This window comes from Orussus abietinus, unplaced genomic scaffold, assembly GCF_000612105.2.
Source record: "Orussus abietinus isolate OABI.00-Male unplaced genomic scaffold, Oabi_2.0 scaffold59, whole genome shotgun sequence".
Lineage (NCBI taxonomy): Eukaryota > Metazoa > Arthropoda > Insecta > Hymenoptera > Orussidae > Orussus > Orussus abietinus.
The window spans coordinates 483,927-498,128 of NW_019395985.1; the positions used below are offsets into that span (position 1 = coordinate 483,927).

The 14,202-nt window shown below is 48.0% G+C and overlaps 1 protein-coding gene across 7 annotated transcripts; it reads right to left on the reverse strand.

The window, feature by feature from the left end:
- Positions 1 to 287: 287 nt before the first annotated feature.
- On the reverse strand, positions 288 to 14,109 carry LOC105695064 (zinc finger protein 665). Of its 7 annotated transcripts, none has more exons than XM_023433959.1 (12): positions 13,086 to 14,109; positions 11,618 to 11,723; positions 10,772 to 10,879; positions 10,484 to 10,690; positions 9,827 to 10,371; positions 9,582 to 9,723; positions 9,125 to 9,457; positions 8,805 to 9,049; positions 8,456 to 8,721; positions 6,701 to 6,922; positions 4,244 to 4,629; positions 288 to 4,086 (listed from the first exon to the last, which is right to left on the reverse strand). In XM_023433959.1, exons 2-12 carry the CDS (start codon positions 11,666 to 11,668, stop codon positions 3,610 to 3,612), a joined length of 2,982 nt encoding a protein of 993 aa, XP_023289727.1. In that variant the 5' UTR covers positions 11,669 to 11,723; positions 13,086 to 14,109; the 3' UTR covers positions 288 to 3,609. The 7 variants fall into 7 exon arrangements, with proteins under 7 accessions (XP_023289727.1, XP_012271738.1, XP_012271740.1 ...); XM_012416315.1 differs by having other exon boundaries at positions 4,244 to 4,461; positions 4,546 to 4,629; positions 10,484 to 10,879; XM_012416317.1 differs by lacking the exon at positions 10,772 to 10,879.
- Positions 14,110 to 14,202: the final 93 nt, after the last annotated feature.

Here is a 14,202-nt window from a genome sequence, read left to right on the forward strand (position 1 = left end):
TCTCTCTCTCTCTCTCTCTCTCTCTCTCTCTCTNTATTTATCCGCGGAAGGAATTATCCGTAGAAAAGCGCCTGGCGGCCGAGCGATTATCTTTCTTTTTTTTTCTCTCCGTAATCTGGCCTTAGTACATACAACGGGGTCTATATACACATAATGTATATAAAGGCTTTCGCTCTATATAAATTATACATATATATGGGCTTCTCGTAGCCACCGACGCGGATGCACCTATATATAACAGCGTGTACCTCCTCCGATGACGTTCTCTCTTTCTTCTCCCAAATTAATTTTTTCCTTAACTCTTCCTTTCTTTAGTTTCTCATTCCGGGATCTTAAACCGTGCGTTACGTTTCTTTTTTTTCTTGGGTTCTCGGTTTTTCACCTGCCGAGATTGCGGAAAGGGTCTCGCTGGTTCAGGATTTGGTGCTTGACCTAGGACAATGGCTTGGTGACCTAGGGATTTGTATGGTCGAAAGCAACAATACTTTTTAGCTAGAGAAGGGTATGCACGGGCAAAAATAACAATATTTGTGATCTGAAGGAAGGATTAACATTACCTATAGCAACTGCACTTTTGACCTAGGGCAACACCTTATCACCACCAGCGATTCCCTTAACCTAACATAACGAATACCTTAACCTAGGATAACAATTCCCTTGACCTAGGGCAACAACCCGCGCGATATTGAGATAGGTCGTGTTTTGGACATGAAGGGTTTCCGGAATGAACCACTTATGTATGAACATTTTTTTTTTACGTAAAGTACAAAAGAAAAATTAACAAAACACCCTACGCTTGATTTTCATACGTTTACTTCCGAACGTAACAGCAAAGGGAAAAAAAAATAACGTCACTTTGGTATCATTCATTAAAACCGTGAGCGAATGAAATTCGAAGAATCGAAAAATCAAGAGTCCTCCGATTATCCGACAATTTTTCGATAAACAAGTATAGTCAAAGCAGACCGCATTCCCGCGGGATGTCATCCCGAACTTTAACGCTCTTTATCCCGTGAACCGTTGAGCCTAGAAAAAATTGGCCTATACACTTTCTGTAGAGCGAACCCTCTTCTACAATTTCGGTTATTATCAGTTCCACCATAACTCCGGTCCTTGTCCCGGAAAATCGAGAAAACGAACACTCCTTACGCCATTACTGGCCAAATAAAATGCTCAAAAATAAAGACAAATTTATAAAAACCCAAAAATCTCTCTCAAAAAAAAATCATAGACTCATGGCGTCTAAAACACCATTCACAGGACGAACTTACTATCCAAGAACATCGCGTACATAAGTCCATATCTTGAAAATTGACCGTCCAAAACTGACCACCTCGAGATCGAGGGTTTAACAAATGACTTAGGTCAACCGAGCTCGCCCAAAAACGCTAAAAAAAAATCTGCTCTCTTTCAAAGTACTTCCAAAAAACCGTCCCGGAGTACTGAGTACACCAACCGCCTCGACTATGCTTAGTAATTATTCACCGTAATATATTATATGATTCTAAATTCCTACGGGGTGTCGAACGTCGAAGTCGCGCGTGCGCGCGCATGGCGCGCCTCTCCTATATTCTGTTTTTACCTATTTATATATTTATATATATAATAAAACTCGCACGCACACAAACAGAGAGATATCCCCCAGGCACACCGATTCGCAGCAGATATTCCCATCCCTAGCCGATAAGTATCAATAGTATCATACACGTGTTATATTAGAGGAGCGAGGCGCCCCCTTAAACGCTAGATACGAAATACATGGCCTTAACGACGATACCCCAAGAAGTTCTAGTGCTCTGCCTTAAATCCGCATCCCCGGACTGAAGTAAAGCTCGAGGTGTTAGTCGTCGATCGAGAGAAGTCCCGAAAAAAATAAAATAAAATTAAGGCATTGCGTAGCACTTGTAAAACGAAAATATAACGTTGTTCGGTACTAAAAGGATTAAAGACTTCCATGGAAACTCGGATTCGAGGAGCTGTTAATTGGGGAATTGGTGAAAACACTGCCCTTGATTTCATATGATAAACGGCATTGTGATTCGGTAATAACTAACGATAGGCCTTAAGGTGATCTGAAAGTGGCGTTAAAGAGGTCTCGTTTATGAATCTTTTCTCCGAACTGGGTGCACCGAGTCGTTTCAAACTTTACGACGTGAATATGAAGGTTATGCGAAAGGTCCTGGCACCCATGAAATATAAATTTATCAAAAACTTGTTTATAGTAATTTTTTTAGTGATAAAAATTTTATATAAAAATGAAATTTCACTGCATACAATGTGCTATGCATGTGTACGGAAGTGCACGTGTATTTGTCGCGAAACTCTACCGAATGTCCAGATGACGTTTATCTCAGCCCACCCGGACTTCTCTCGTCGACGCAAGAACAAGTCAGTGGTCAAAAACGGGGACTAAAGAAAGAAAACGAAAAAAAAAAAAAATACACGTCAACGACGAAAAGTGTCCACCGTCCTTCTGGCGAGCGATGTCGTATTGCACTCGGATTTAAGAGCCTTAGGACTATCGAGAGGGGGCCGAATCGATCGCTAATCGATCGAGATGGGCCCCCCCTAAGTATCTACACCAGCTATCGATAACGCCTAATCGACTTGGCGTCCCCAGGAATTCCTCCCTAGGGACTGTACAAAATGTCCTCGAGTGAAAAAAGCGTTCCTCTGAGTGGTCCTTGGTGTGTACACTCTGAAAATAAATGTCGCACTTATCGAGTCTATTAACAGGTCGTCGGGTTGGTAGTCGTGGTAGGCGTGAGCTCGTCTCCCTCTTCAAGATGTCTTCCTGGTCGATGCGATTTTCCGGGTCGTTCCGGAAGCTCCCTGATGTTCTCGTCTAGGGACTTCCTCTATACGGTCTGTACGTCGCAGTGGGAAAGGATGTTTCGGAAGTCCCTAGGATCTAGGGACTGGTTCGCGCACATTGGCTGAGACTTCAAAGTCCCTCAGTTGGTAAGCGTAGGTCTTCGGATGACTCCTGATGTTGGTCTTCAACTGGCAGGCGTGTCTTCGGTATTCCCATCTTCACTTGTCGAAACGATTCTCAATGTCTCATGTTCTCATAATTTCCACTAAGCGAGTGTATCTCGGTTGGTGTTATCATTTGGTGACTCGCACATATCTTGCGATTCTCGTATAAGAAAGATATCCTGGGACATTAAGGAGTGTCGTGGTATCACTGATTACAGGCGACGCATCAGGCTGTACAACTGCTCAGGCACTATTGGGTTAAAACGTCCACCAAAAGATTGACGGGTACTTTTGTATGCACCACGTTACCAACTCACGAAACCATCCTCCGTAACGGTGTTTAATCATTCTAGTGTTTTTATACTCTTTCTGTTTCCAGTGGGATATCCTATCGAACCACGTGTGGTGTTTCTGAAGCAATTCACAAGTTGTCCATCCCAAGCACTTCCATGGGCACCACCAGTCCACCAAATTATACCTCACACAGCTCACGTTGATGTAAATCCAGTTTCGAAGCAAGTGACAGCCTCCCAGACGTCGAGGTCGTCTTCAACATCGGTACTAGAGTCTCTAGCGGCGATTTCCGTAACTTCCCAGTTGTAGCGTATCAAAGCACCCCTCTCTTCGCTTTTAGTACGACGTGAGGACCCCAGGTGGCGTGGGTACCACGACGGTGTGTTGCGGCACGACAGGAGGCGCAGGTGGTGCCAGGGGATGTCCCACCAGGACCGCCGCCGCGGTGGGTATAGGCAGCACCCCGGGCTGCGGTATCGCCGAGGGGGTGCTCACCTGGGTGGGTGGACCCTCGGCGGCGTGCTTCCTCAGGTGTCGGAGCATGTTGCCCTTCTCGACGAAGGTCTTGCCGCAGTCCGGGCAACTGTGGGGCCGCTCGTCCGAGTGGGAGCGCCGGTGCGAGACCAGGTGACCCTTGCAGATGAAGTCTTTGGAGCAGAGGTCGCAGCGGAACGGTCTCTCGGCGTTGCTGCCTTTGTTGTGCGACCGCATGTGGAAAAGGAGGTTGCCCTTGAGCGGGAAGCTCTTGCCGCACTCGGTGCACACGAAGGGACGTTCACCGGTATGGCATCTCATGTGATTTACGAGATGCTCCTAGAAACAGAGATAGAAGTCGTTGTTAATATACACACACATATTTCAATTTTAAACGCATTAAGCCACTCTTTGCAGTTCCCAGGTACGGGAGGCATGGAACGAGATATTCAAAGCGAGGCTAAACCGTTCTAGTGGATTTTCAGGGACGACTCACCTTCCTCGTGAATGGCTTGGAGCAGACGTTGCAGCAGTGCGAGGAGTCGCCGGTGTGTTGGCGCAGGTGGTTATTCAGGTGTTCTTTCCTGGTGAACGTCCTCTGGCAGAACTCGCACCGGTGGGGCGATTCGCCCGTGTGGATTCTCACGTGATTCGTCAAGTGCTCCTTACGCGTAAACGACTTGGAGCAGAAGTGGCATCGATGTGGCGACTCGCCTGTGTGTTGACGCACGTGATTGGTCAAATGTTCCTTCCGCGTGAACGATTTGGTGCAATACTGGCACTTGTGCGGTGACTCACCCGTGTGCTGCCTGACGTGGTTCACCAGATGGTCCTTCCGCGTAAACGCTTTCGGACAGTACTGGCAGCGGAAGGGCGTCTCCCCTGCGAGATTTCGCAAACACACAACGGTTTTCGCCGGCTGTCCAGGAAGACCCCGACCGCGGGTCGTCCTGGAGGGCCGGCCGCCCGCCGAGGGGCCTTCCCGGGGGACGCGGGGCTGCGCCGTCCTAACTCCCTCTTGGGGTTAAGTTACGTCAAGGGGATGCGAAAGTGGCGTCAAAGAGGTCTCCTTTATGAAACGTCTCAAACCTGACAACGTCGATATGGAGGGTGTAGGGAAGCTCCTGAACCCATGAAATTTCAATTGTTTAAAAATTTATTTATAGGTACAGTCTTTATTAAAAATCAAATTTCATGGGTGTTAGGACCTACCTTATGGTCTCCATATTCACGTTGTAAAATTTCATACGATTCGACACACCCAGTCTGGAGAAAAGTTTCATAAACGAGACCTCTTTGACGCCACTTTCGCATCACCTTAAGGCCTTTTCAGTTTTGGACGTTGATTTACAAAAGTATCGGACGATCTCTCGCACCGACCATGAAAAATGAATAGAAATTAAGACGTCGGTAATAAATAAATTAATTCCTCTTTTCAACTTTCGCCAATTAATGGACATCAAGTGGCAAAAAAAAAACGTCTCCCCGAAAATCGGGTTTTAACCCCCCATAAGCGTGACGTTTAATTTTCATTAATTTTCCCGCATTTAAAAGGGAACCATTTCTTCATCAATCAACCGTTTCATTTTTCAGGCGATGTCCTTAAGATTGTGATTTTTTGGGAAGTAATAATAAACGGTCGCAGCATCGCACCCCTCGGGAAACCCGCCATCGCGTATTTGGGAATAAAATTCACTCGCGCACTTTCCCGGAAAAATCTTCCTTCGGAACAACCTCGAGCCTTTACGAGCTCTATTTCGCAATTTCTTTCCACCTTTTAAAAAACAACTTACCACACAGTCTGACTCTAAGGTCAGTTTAAAAAACGCGCCGTGTTCAAAAATCATGAACGACCACGATCACTGAGAAAATAGTGTCATTGAGCCAAAGAAACATTCTGTTAATTTAAAGAATAATTAGTTACCTCAAACTCGAATAAATTGGATGCAACATTTACTCGGAATTCCGACGATTAATTTGGGCGAAATAATTATTCTTTGAATTAACAGAATATTTCTTTGGCATATTTCTTTGAAATAATTCGACCGGCATGAAAATGTCGCTGGCTGCGAAAGCAATTTTTTTTTTCTCTCTCGATATCAGAAATTCAATCTCTTATCGGGATTAAATGTCCCATTGGGACTGTCGAAAGGAATATCGATTTGTGAGAATCTCATTCTCGGTGTGTCCTGACACTTTAACGTAGAGAATGAAAAACTTTCATATCCCCCTCAAGGTAATAATTGAAATCGCGGACTGAATTACCCGAGATCCCTTACACGTACAAATTCTAGGAGATAATAACTGCAATTATTTATATAAAATTGAGATTTTAAAAGGCGAGCTCACGGATATACTGTTTCCCGACTGAACAAAACTGAACCTAACAAAATGACCCGGTTGGTTCGCAATCCATTTTGGCTATCCGTATATTTTTTATTTTACCGCATGCAATTTTGCAGCAAAAAAGCAAGGGAAAATGTAACTTTACTATCAAAACTAAGCCCTTTAAGAACAACAGATGAAAGACGTATTTTATCCATGTACTAACCGCAGTTAAAAGACGTCATGTCTAACCCCAAAAAATGAGATATAAATCCGGCCTAAATTATCTTTACAAAAAAAAAAAAATACTAATCAACAAAAAACCCTCTTCTCATGCATCGAAGTTCCTCGTCACCGGGGAGTTCCACGATCGGGGGCCAAGGCCGACCTCGGCGGCGGTTCCGGTACCCGCTCGGGTTCCACAATTCCACCCGCCGACCCGGGGGGGGCTTTCACACACATTTCGGCGACACACGCGCGTACGCACAGCGACAGACGGGTTTTTCATTCTTTTCTTTTTCTTCAAATAGACGGCCGACAATTATACAAATACATATATATGTATATATATATATATTAATCTATATAGATATATCCCGTGAAGCGAACATCTGCCAACCGCTCTCACCTGTGTGTTGGCGGATGTGGTTAACAAGGTGTTCCTTTCTGGTGAACGATTTGGAGCAGAAGCCGCATCGGTGTGGAGACTCACCCGTGTGCTGGCGAACGTGGTTCAGGAGATGCTCCTTTCGCGTGAACGTCTTCGAGCAGAAATCGCAGCGGTGCGGCGTCTCACCGGTATGCCACATTATGTGGTTCGTGAAGTGCTCCTTCCTCGTGAACGACTTACCTGCGCGGCGGGGCGACACAGAGAAACAGAGAAACATAAGGATAAAATAGGGGTAATTAGGTTGAACAAGATGGCGGCGAGCCCGACTTTCCGGGGACGATTCCAAGACCCGTTAAGACGCTACGAAACGGCGCCGAGAGATTTCATCCAGGTCGATAAATTAAAATCCATCTACACCCTTTTCGGGGGGGAGTAACGTCATTTTGAATACTCAAGTGGGAACCCGAGAGTTCGTCACTAAATTTCCAGGTCCAGACGACAACACCGGCGAGTCATAATAAATTGAATAAAATCATATACCATGGATAAACAAACACCCGACCAGAAGAAAGAAAAGATGACCCCGGTCGTTCCTACGGTGCACCCCATCCCCGTATGAAGGAACCCCCATGGAACCCCCCGCGTCCCCGCGAGACCTCTTATGGCGACCCTTCACTCCACACCCCCCCCCCCGGAGGATACTAACCGCTCAGGTTTACGAAATAGCAAGTCATGCCATCCCAGTTATCCCGGTCAGAGTTGGGTGTTGGACTGTCCTCGGAGGGTGGCCATGGGGTGAGCGCGCGGCGGCGGAGCGAGAGGGAGAGGGAGGAAGAGAGACCGCGCCGCCGAATCCTAAGGTCGTCGCGCGGCTCGCGGTCTCGCTCCGCGAAGGAATGCGCGCGACCCCCGTGGGAGGGAGGAGTGGGGGAGGGGCCGCGCGCGATGCGCGATCAATTCCCCGGAATTTTATTTCCCCGACGCCGACACGCCCGCCGGCTTAGGGTAGGTTCCGCCTAACTCCGCGCGGACACCCACTCGGTCCGCGGCGACGCGGGGGAGAGGCGCTCGATGCCGTCTGGCCCGCCTTTTATACCCCGCCGGCTGGCACCCCCGGTCACGTGACTTGGCAAACGCGCAGGTTTGAACCGGCGCGGGAAACCAAATTCACTTTTCCCCGAGATCCCATTTCATTAACGTTACATGAAAGATGCTGAGAAATTTAATCGATGTCGATAAAAAAAAAAGAGTATTAATTAATGAAGAGATTTCACGGGATTAATTGTAACCTGTGGAAGAAAGGACAACAAACCCTAATTGTATATGAAAAAGACTTGGAATCGTCCCAGCGAACCTCGAGCGATGGAATAGTCAGTTTAACGCTTTCGTTGCGTCCAACTTATTCCTAACACTTGTTAATTAATTAATGGAATAACAGTTTAAATTATGAGTTCCATTATGACGTTCGTGTTTTGAGATCTTGCGGTTACAGGGCAATTCCATTATAACGCGGTTGTTCACAACACGTTCCCTACATTTAATACAATTAATATTCAATTTATCATTCTACGAAAATAAATTATTTATTATAAATTCATTTGTTAATCTCTCGTGAAATAACGGAATTTCCCTGCAACCTGCGTGTCTCCTGGCATTCTCCTCCGGCAGATACGTACATGTATCTACAGGGTCCATCGACAATCGATCTGCCCTGAAGCTGGAATTGATAAAAGTATCCGCGGAGGACTTATCGTGTATCTCGGGCCGACTTACCGCATATCTCGCAGCGGAAGGGCGTATCGTTAGTGTGTGATCGCATATGATTGGCCAGATGCTCTTTTCGCGTGTACTTTTTGCCGCAGACCTGACAGTGGTGAGGGGTCTCGCCGGTGTGCCACATTACGTGGTTCATGAAGTGCTCCTTGCGGGTGAAGCTCTTCTTGCAAATGTCACACCGATGGGGCGTCTCGCCGGTGTGCTTGCGCACGTGGTTCACCATGTGTTCCTTGCGGGTGAACGTCTTCGCGCAGTACTGACACCTGTAATACGCAAGAAGAGACGAAGAGTGACGAGGGGGCCAAAGACAACAGTCCCAGAATTCATTCCCCGCTTCTCCATCTACCTGTAGGGCGTCTCTCCGGTGTGGCACCGGGTATGATTATCCAGGTGCTCCTTCCTGGCGAAGCTCTTCCCGCAGACGGTGCAGTTGTAGGGCTTGTCGGTCGCGTGTCGTTTCATGTGCCGTTCGAGCGAGGGTCCGTTCGCGAACACGTGGAAGCAAACCGCGCAGGTGAACATGGAGCCGCCCAGGTGGCACTTCCCGTGGCGGGTGAGGTCGTTGGCGTTGGAGAAGGCCTTGCCGCACACCTGGAAGAGGGCATCGGGAGACCTTTATCGATAGCGAGCGCCCCGGTGACTTGGGACCGCCACGAGGCTGTTTACCTGGCAGGTGAAGGGTTTCCGTTCCGTGTGATAGCGCCGGTGGACGATCAGCTGATAACGAAACTGGAAGATCTTCCCGCAGACCTCGCACGCGTGGCTGCCCACCGAGACCGGGGACGCGCTAGGACCTGGGGTCGCCTCCCCGTCGCTCGACTTGATGTCAAACTTGTTCAGCTGCACCTGCTGGACTATCGGGGTCCCATTTTGGATCGTGGTCACGGTCTGGGTAGGAACCGTCCCCCCGACCAGGGTCGTCCCCGCCGCGATCTCGCTCTGCAGCTTCCCGAAGACCTCGTGGTACGCCAGCAGCTGATTGATGTCCTCGACGTTCACCTGGGGAAAGTTCGGAAAAAGGTTTCATAAACGAGACCTCCGTGTCGCATTTTCACATTACCTTAAATAACGAATAACGGAACAATTAAAATGAATGAAGAATTATAGATAGCTCAAAACCTACCTTGTACATGTTCTGGACCATTTCGACTCCCAGGGTCTTTGCGAGGTCCTGCTCGTTTCCGGCGCTTATTTTAACCACCGAACCATCCGCCGTCCTGACGTCCATCATGTGACCGCCTGGCTTCAGATCGGGTAGTTGAAATCTGCAAGAGTGAAGATTACAACGTCAATAGCCATCAAAGAGATCATGCCAAGACCATCATCGCATTTTTTTTTCCTTCCTAAAACCCCATAAACATGACATACTGTGCCATGTTGAGCTGCCTCATCTCTTTCTCCTTCTCAGGCTTTTCCGAGTTGTTCTGATTGGCGTTCTCGCTGGTCGAGCTACCGCTGATGTTGACCCCGATCTGCTGCTGTTGTTGCTGCTGTTGCTGCTGCTGCATCAGGCTCTGCTGGAGATCCTGAGGCGGTTGCAGCTGCAGGTCGCATTGCACCTGACAGTGCACCTGATTGTCGCTGCATCTCTCGGTGGTGCAGCTGCCCCCTTCGTCCTTGACTTTGTTCTCATCTCGCTGAGCACTTTGGGTTTGCGAGCTGGGTCCGCTGTTTTGCGCATTCTGATGGCTTTGTTGCATCTGATGATGCGCCTGTTGTTGGGGCTGCTGCTGCTGCTGCTGCTGTTGGGGCTGCTGCTGCTGGTGCAATTGCTGTTGCTGTTGTTGTTGCTGTTGCTGTTGCTGCTGCGACTGCATTTGCTGTTGCATCTGCGCGTGAGCAGCCTGCAAGTGGCCGACACTTGCGGGAATATGCGTCCCGCCTAAGCTGAGGCCAGGTAACGAAACTGGGATCTGCGAAATGTTATTAATTAATTGGTTGCGCATAAATCGAGACAAGAAGTTAATTGCGTTAAGGCGATATGTAAGAGTCACCCTATATATATGTATATCTGAGTGGTCGAACCTGAGCACTCGATTGTAGGGAGTTGTGGTGGCTACCGGTGCTAACCGAGGGCTGGTGATGATGATGCGAGGACGTCGTCCGGTGATGGGAATTCGAGGCCAGCGCCATCTCCTGGGACAACGTGGAGGCCGACTCTTTGGAGGGCGTATCGCCACTTCCGCTACTCCTATGCGAGGAGTTGTGGTGGGAATGGTGGTACACCGAGACCTGGGGTAGCGGTCCGGGAAAGAGATTGGTCAGCACCCAATACTTAGCTACCGAGGAGGCTAACGCTACGGCTGTACCTACACGGAGGTCTGCGGAGGAATGAGGGGTACTCCCTACATTCCCAAGACTCGTCGCGGTAGCCAAACCACCGGGGTACGAAGGGCGACCACTTTGATCCGCGTTTACCTCCTACCGATACACATTCAGACATTTTTACGACATCGATCAGGCATGCAGCGGCATGCGGCTGACTTACAACTACCAATCGACAAATGCGCCAGATATCACATTCGCACTTACTAGAAACAGAAAGCTGCCGAATAAGCAACCGAGAGCCCTCTCGGACCGACGAGAGATTACGGAAAGATACGTGAACGCTGGCTGTTCAAGACTTAAGGCGAAGGGAAACCCTTGTTCAAAACAGTAGATTCTAATGAGACACTTTTCCAGAGTTTTCCAACTGGCTGAAACACTTTAGCACACCGATACAAATTTTTATGAACGTCAGTAACTTAGGTAGAAAAATCGTTTTTTGCCGATGTCGATTAAATTTCTCAATAGGTTTCACTTCGCTTTAACTTTAAACTTTATTATTGACTTTAACCCTCAAAATGTAGCCAAGAGATAAGAAACAAAGATACAGACCTACTCGAAAAACAACTCATAAATATCAATTGATATACAAAAGTAAAAACTGGTAATACCATGTTTACCTCTCGATGCTACATAACCACAAAGTATAGTTTTGTCTATTCTCTATTCATTGTTACTTCTTTATATTTTATATATTCATCACGATGCAAAACAAAAATGTAAGAGCCTACGTTTGAGGGTTAAAAAGCAAAGCCACATTTTACCCATCCAATTCATGTTGTCACGCATTTGTAGTTTGGCAGGCAGCCTTTTATGGATGAAAGCTCTCCTCACCTCTTGCTGTGCCTGCGTGGTCGCTGGCAGCGCATGCTGCTCGCTATTCATCTTCGTTCAATGAAGACGGCCGATCAACGTCTTTCCGTTGTCTTCATTGTCCTCCCTGCGAACACGAGTGCACAGGATCATTCCTCAATTACATGTTACATCCCACTGGCATGCCATTACCAACACCGAGACCTGGACGTAAAGCTCTAATCTCAAAAGTTAAAATTAATCTAGGAAATACAAATCACAATTGAATTCTGTCCATACATAAGAGCCGTTGCTCATTTGTAAATAGAACATGTACAGAAATTTACATGAATATTAACACATTTACTGAATAACTTAAATGTTACTCATCATCAGATTGACGTACTCAAATTAAATTGCGACAGTATCAATTGAATGGACTTGGCGAAAGGTTATTGACCATCTCCTTCAACTGTTACGTCATTTTTGGAAGTTCGATGATCTATCAGAGTTTCATTTACACCCGTGCATACCAATTGCCATGTAAGTATTTTTGGTTTAAAAATCTAAACACTTGTTTTAGGCCTATTTATCCAAGACTGAATACATTTATAAAAATTGGGAAATACCGGTGCAATTGAATGGGCGTTCTAGAAGATATTTAACAGGATAAAACTTTCACATGACAAAGTCCACATGTACACTGCAGATAGTCTTTTAATATCTCCATTTCACGGTAAATTCTTAGTAGATGATGCAAGGACCGGCATAACTCACGATAATGACTAATTATGCCTGCCGAAATGAATGCCCAAGATGTAGACATATAATTGGCACAATCGAAATATACTTTGTACTTTCGTTATTCATCCCAATATATAAAAGAATGCATTATCAAAACCGTAAATTACTGCGAGCAATTACCTTAAACCTCTAACCTCGACACACATCTCTTTCGCAAATACACCAAATCTTCAAAAACCATAGTTCTCTTCAAAGCAATTATCCCCTTTAAAATCTGTAAAATTTTTTAGAAATGTATAAAAATCTTCAAAAATCGTCCCAACGAAAACAGAAAATTCCTTTCCCCCCAACCTCCACGTTCTCGGACTTAACCTCAAATCCACGACCACGGTATCTCGAGTCGGAGATAACCTCAAAGCAACCGCTCGGCGGTCTCTGCGGCCGGCCGAGGAGGCGGGAAAGGGTGAGTCATCGGCCGTGCCAGGCTCTTTGTCGGGGCCAGGGTGCGCGCGCGCGCGCGCACGAGCCTCGGAGGATTGAGGTTATGTCCGGGGACGAGGGGGGCCGACGGAGGGTGTCCGTCGGCGCGGTTCAGGTCGCGCATCGGGCGCGCGCGGGGCGGCCGTAAACGGGGACACGGGGACGAGGGGCCGCGTTGGCGGTGGCGGCGGCGGAGGCGAAAACAAGATGGACGCCGTGCGGGCGCGCTCGAGCGCCAGGAAGATCGCGAGGCCTGGGGCGGGCCCGGGGCGAGCGCGGCACTCACGTGGTGGTCCGGGTCGTCGGCGGGCGCGACATCTTCGCCGGCGGCGGCCGACGGCCTCGTCTCGATCTCCAGGCGCGTGCTGGCTCGCTCCCAAGGCAGGGGGGGACGCCTGGCTGGGCCTCCTCTCTCGACGTCTCACCTCGCCACGGGCACCCACAAGCAAATCACCGATAGCGGCCCCGCGCCCTCGCCGCGGCCCTCCAAGGTATCGCCGATCGGCCGAGCCGCTCCTCCGGGTGTCCGCCGCCCTGGTTTCGCCTCGCCGCGACGCCCGGGGACCCCGGAATTCCGACGCCTACGCGGGAAGACACTTCACGCGAGCGGTTTACGGAAAATACGACGACTGTCATGGCGGCCGGTGCCCGCCCCGCGTCCGCCCGGTCGAGATGTCGACCAGAAGGTTACTTCCGACCTCGTCAAACTCCGAGGCACGAGTCGGGAACGCGTTTCCGAGCCCGACCTGGCCATTTCTCACGGTTTCGGGGCCTCACTCGGGATTCTTTTTAAAGGCTTTCATATTACGCCTAGCTTTGTCCGAGGCTCCACGGTGCGCGCGCAGCCGGATGGAGCTGCGTGCGCAACGCCACGCGCCATCTTTGAACGCGAGCTTGGACTATGTCTAGCGCACATTTTTACGAGTTTTGGGACTTGAGAGAATAGATCCAAGATTATTACTGTGATTAGGGTTACGTTATTGAGGGAAGAATGATTGTTAAAAAAATGGTAGCTGTGAGGGCCTATTTATGTACTTTTAGGGAGTTTTTGAAAATCATACCATCCACTTGATGGGTTAGATAACTCTCCGTTTGAAGGTCACTTCCGTTAAGAGCGAGATGAATAAGAAAGTAAAATTCGCTAGATTCGAGAATGTGTCTTACCCATTCTTAAACAGTTTTCCAGTAATTTTCAAATTCTATTGCCATGTTTTGCGTAGATTAACGTTGCGTGTAACTTTACCCAGTTTTATATGTGACCCACGTCTGCGCGCGCATTCGAATGGAGCCCTGCGCGTGTAACCAAAATGTGGCGCGTAAATCAAATAATTAGATATCAGGAACCAGGATAAGTTTAGGGAGGTTTTGCATTGTACGTATATTAATAAATTGGACCAAAGGTG